Source organism: Gracilinanus agilis, unplaced genomic scaffold, assembly GCF_016433145.1.
Source record: "Gracilinanus agilis isolate LMUSP501 unplaced genomic scaffold, AgileGrace unplaced_scaffold1743, whole genome shotgun sequence".
NCBI lineage: Eukaryota > Metazoa > Chordata > Mammalia > Didelphimorphia > Didelphidae > Gracilinanus > Gracilinanus agilis.
Genome location: NW_025348507.1, coordinates 1 through 2,192, shown reverse-complemented (window position 1 = coordinate 2,192; position 2,192 = coordinate 1). Strand labels below are relative to the sequence as shown.

General features: G+C 68.1%; 1 protein-coding gene across 1 annotated transcript; it reads left to right on the top strand.

The window, feature by feature from the left end:
* Positions 1–491: 491 nt before the first annotated feature.
* On the top strand, positions 492–2,163 carry LOC123254203 (cysteine/serine-rich nuclear protein 1-like; the record flags this gene model as incomplete). The annotated part of the gene is made up of 3 exons (XM_044683259.1): positions 492–1,094; positions 1,518–1,777; positions 1,900–2,163. Coding segments are annotated over exons 1-3 (858 nt in total), but the record flags the coding sequence as incomplete, so codon positions are not given.
* Between the last annotated feature and the right edge of the window lie 29 nt (positions 2,164–2,192).

Below are 2,192 nucleotides of genomic sequence, written 5' to 3'. Positions count from 1 at the left end.
AGAGAGACACACAGAGGCAGACACGGGGAGAGAGACACTGAGGCAGAGACGGGGGAGAGATGGAGCTGGGGGAGAGACACAGGCAGAGATGGGGAGAGACAGAGACACAGGGGGAGAGAGACACAGAGGCAGAGACACGGGGAGAGATGGAGCGGGGGGAGACAGACAGATGGAGGGGGAGAGCCGCAGAGAGACACACAGAGGAGCGGGCCGGGGGGCTCCGCCAGGGCTGGGTTGGCTGGTGCTCTCGCCCACACGTGCTTGGCTGTGCCCACGTCCCGCTCACACCCGCCGGGTGCAGGCTGAGTCACCGAAGGGCTCATCTTCCAGGAATCCTCTCCAGGCAGTCGGTCTCGCTGTCACCCCGGCGAGGGGGAGGGAGGGAGGCCGAGGCCGGGCCGTGTCAGGAGAAATCTCGGTTCAGGAATGCTCATGCTCAGGCTGGTGCCTCCTTCCTTGGGCTAACGCAGTGCAAGTGCCTGTGGTGGTGGCCGACTTCCTGGTGAAGTGCTGAGCAAGCCGCTGGCAGAGGAGGCCGGGCCGGCCGGCTCTCCGGGCGGGATGCTGACCGCGCGTGGCTCGCGCGTCCCCTCCCCTCCTTCCTCTCTTTGGATGCCCTCCTGGCTTTGTAGATGAGGAAATGGAGGCCCAAAGAGACTAAGTGACATGTCCAAGGTCATACAAAGCATCTGAAATCCGGAGCTGGAAAATACCTGACGGTCATCCAGTGTGAAGGGGGAGGCTGGGGCCTGGCCTGGGGATGGGAGCGGCCCGCGGCGCCCCACTTGTGGCCCAGGCTCGGCCTCGAGGAGCCTTTAATCCATCAGGCTGGTGCCGGGCGGAGGCCGGGGGTCTCGGCTGTTCTCCGGCACCCGGAGCCCACCAATGCCTGTCGTGTGTCCTTGCAGGGAGAGCAGCCATGATGAGCGGCCTGCTGAAGAGGAAGTTTGACCAGCTGGATGACGACACCTCGGCCTCCTCCATCTCTTCTTCCTACTCACGCTCGTGCTCTCCAACCTCATCCTCTGAATCCTCGGGGTGGGACTCGGACGAGGAGCTCCAGCCCGCCGCCTTCGTGCCCCGAGACCTCGTCGGTGAGCCCTCTGTGCCCCGCCCCCATCCCCCCGGCCCCCCGGCCCTCTGTCCCTCCCTGGGCAGGGTGGCTGCAGAGCCTTCCTCCCTGATCGCGGCCCAGTGGCTGAGATTTGTTCGTAGATGGGAGCTGGTTTCGGGCAGGGGTTCTTCTCCCCTTTGGGGCATCTGGTGGTGGCTCTGAGCCCAGCAGAAACCCCCGGGAGGACCGTGGGAGCCGTCGGGGTCCAATTACAGTGTCCCAGGAGTGAGAGGGAGTGAGCAGGCCCCGGGCAGGAACCCCGACCGAAGCCGGAGGAGGGGAAGCCTCGGGAGGTCCCCCAGGAGCCCAGGGCAGACCGTGGGGGGCTCTCTAGGAGGGGGGGTGCCGGGCGGCCTCGGGAAGGCTCGGCCCAGGCCTGAGGGGGCTCCGCTCTGCCCTGCAGCCCCGTCCATCCTCAAGAAGGCGCGGCGCTCCCCGGCGGGCCGCGTGACCTTCGCCGGCGTCACCGTCTTCTACTTCCCGAGGTGCCAGGGCTTCACCAGCGTGCCCAGCCGGGGGGGCTGCACCCTGGGCATGGGGAGGCGGCACAGCGGCTGCTGCCACTTCAGCCTCGAAGAGTTCGCCCAAGAGCAGGCGCTTTGGCGGCACGAGAAGCTCCGCACGCGGCTGAGGGAGGAGAAGCTGGAGGCTCTCAAGTGGAAGGTGGGGTGCTGTGGGGGGCTCTGAGGAGGCGGGGGGGCTGGTGCTGGGTCCACTCTGGCCTCGGGCTCTTCCCAGCTGGGTGCCCCCCACAGCCGGCTCAGGCCCTCCCTTGTCCTCTCCAGCTGAAGGCCGGCGAGGCTCAGGAGGCGGAGGAGGCCGACGTGGAGGTGACCGAGGAGGAGCTGGACGCCGGCCCCTTCCTGCAGCCCTACTCGGCCCGCCAGCGCCGCAGGCTGCTCCGGGCCACAGGCGTGAGGCGGATCGACCGGGAGGAGAAGCGGGAGCTCCAGGCCATCCGGCTGTCCCGCGAGGACTGTGGCTGCAAGTGCCAGGACGTGTGCGACCCCGAGAGCTGCGCCTGCAGCGTGGCGGGGATCAAGTGCCAGGTGGGGGCCGACCCGGGGCAGCCGGGGGC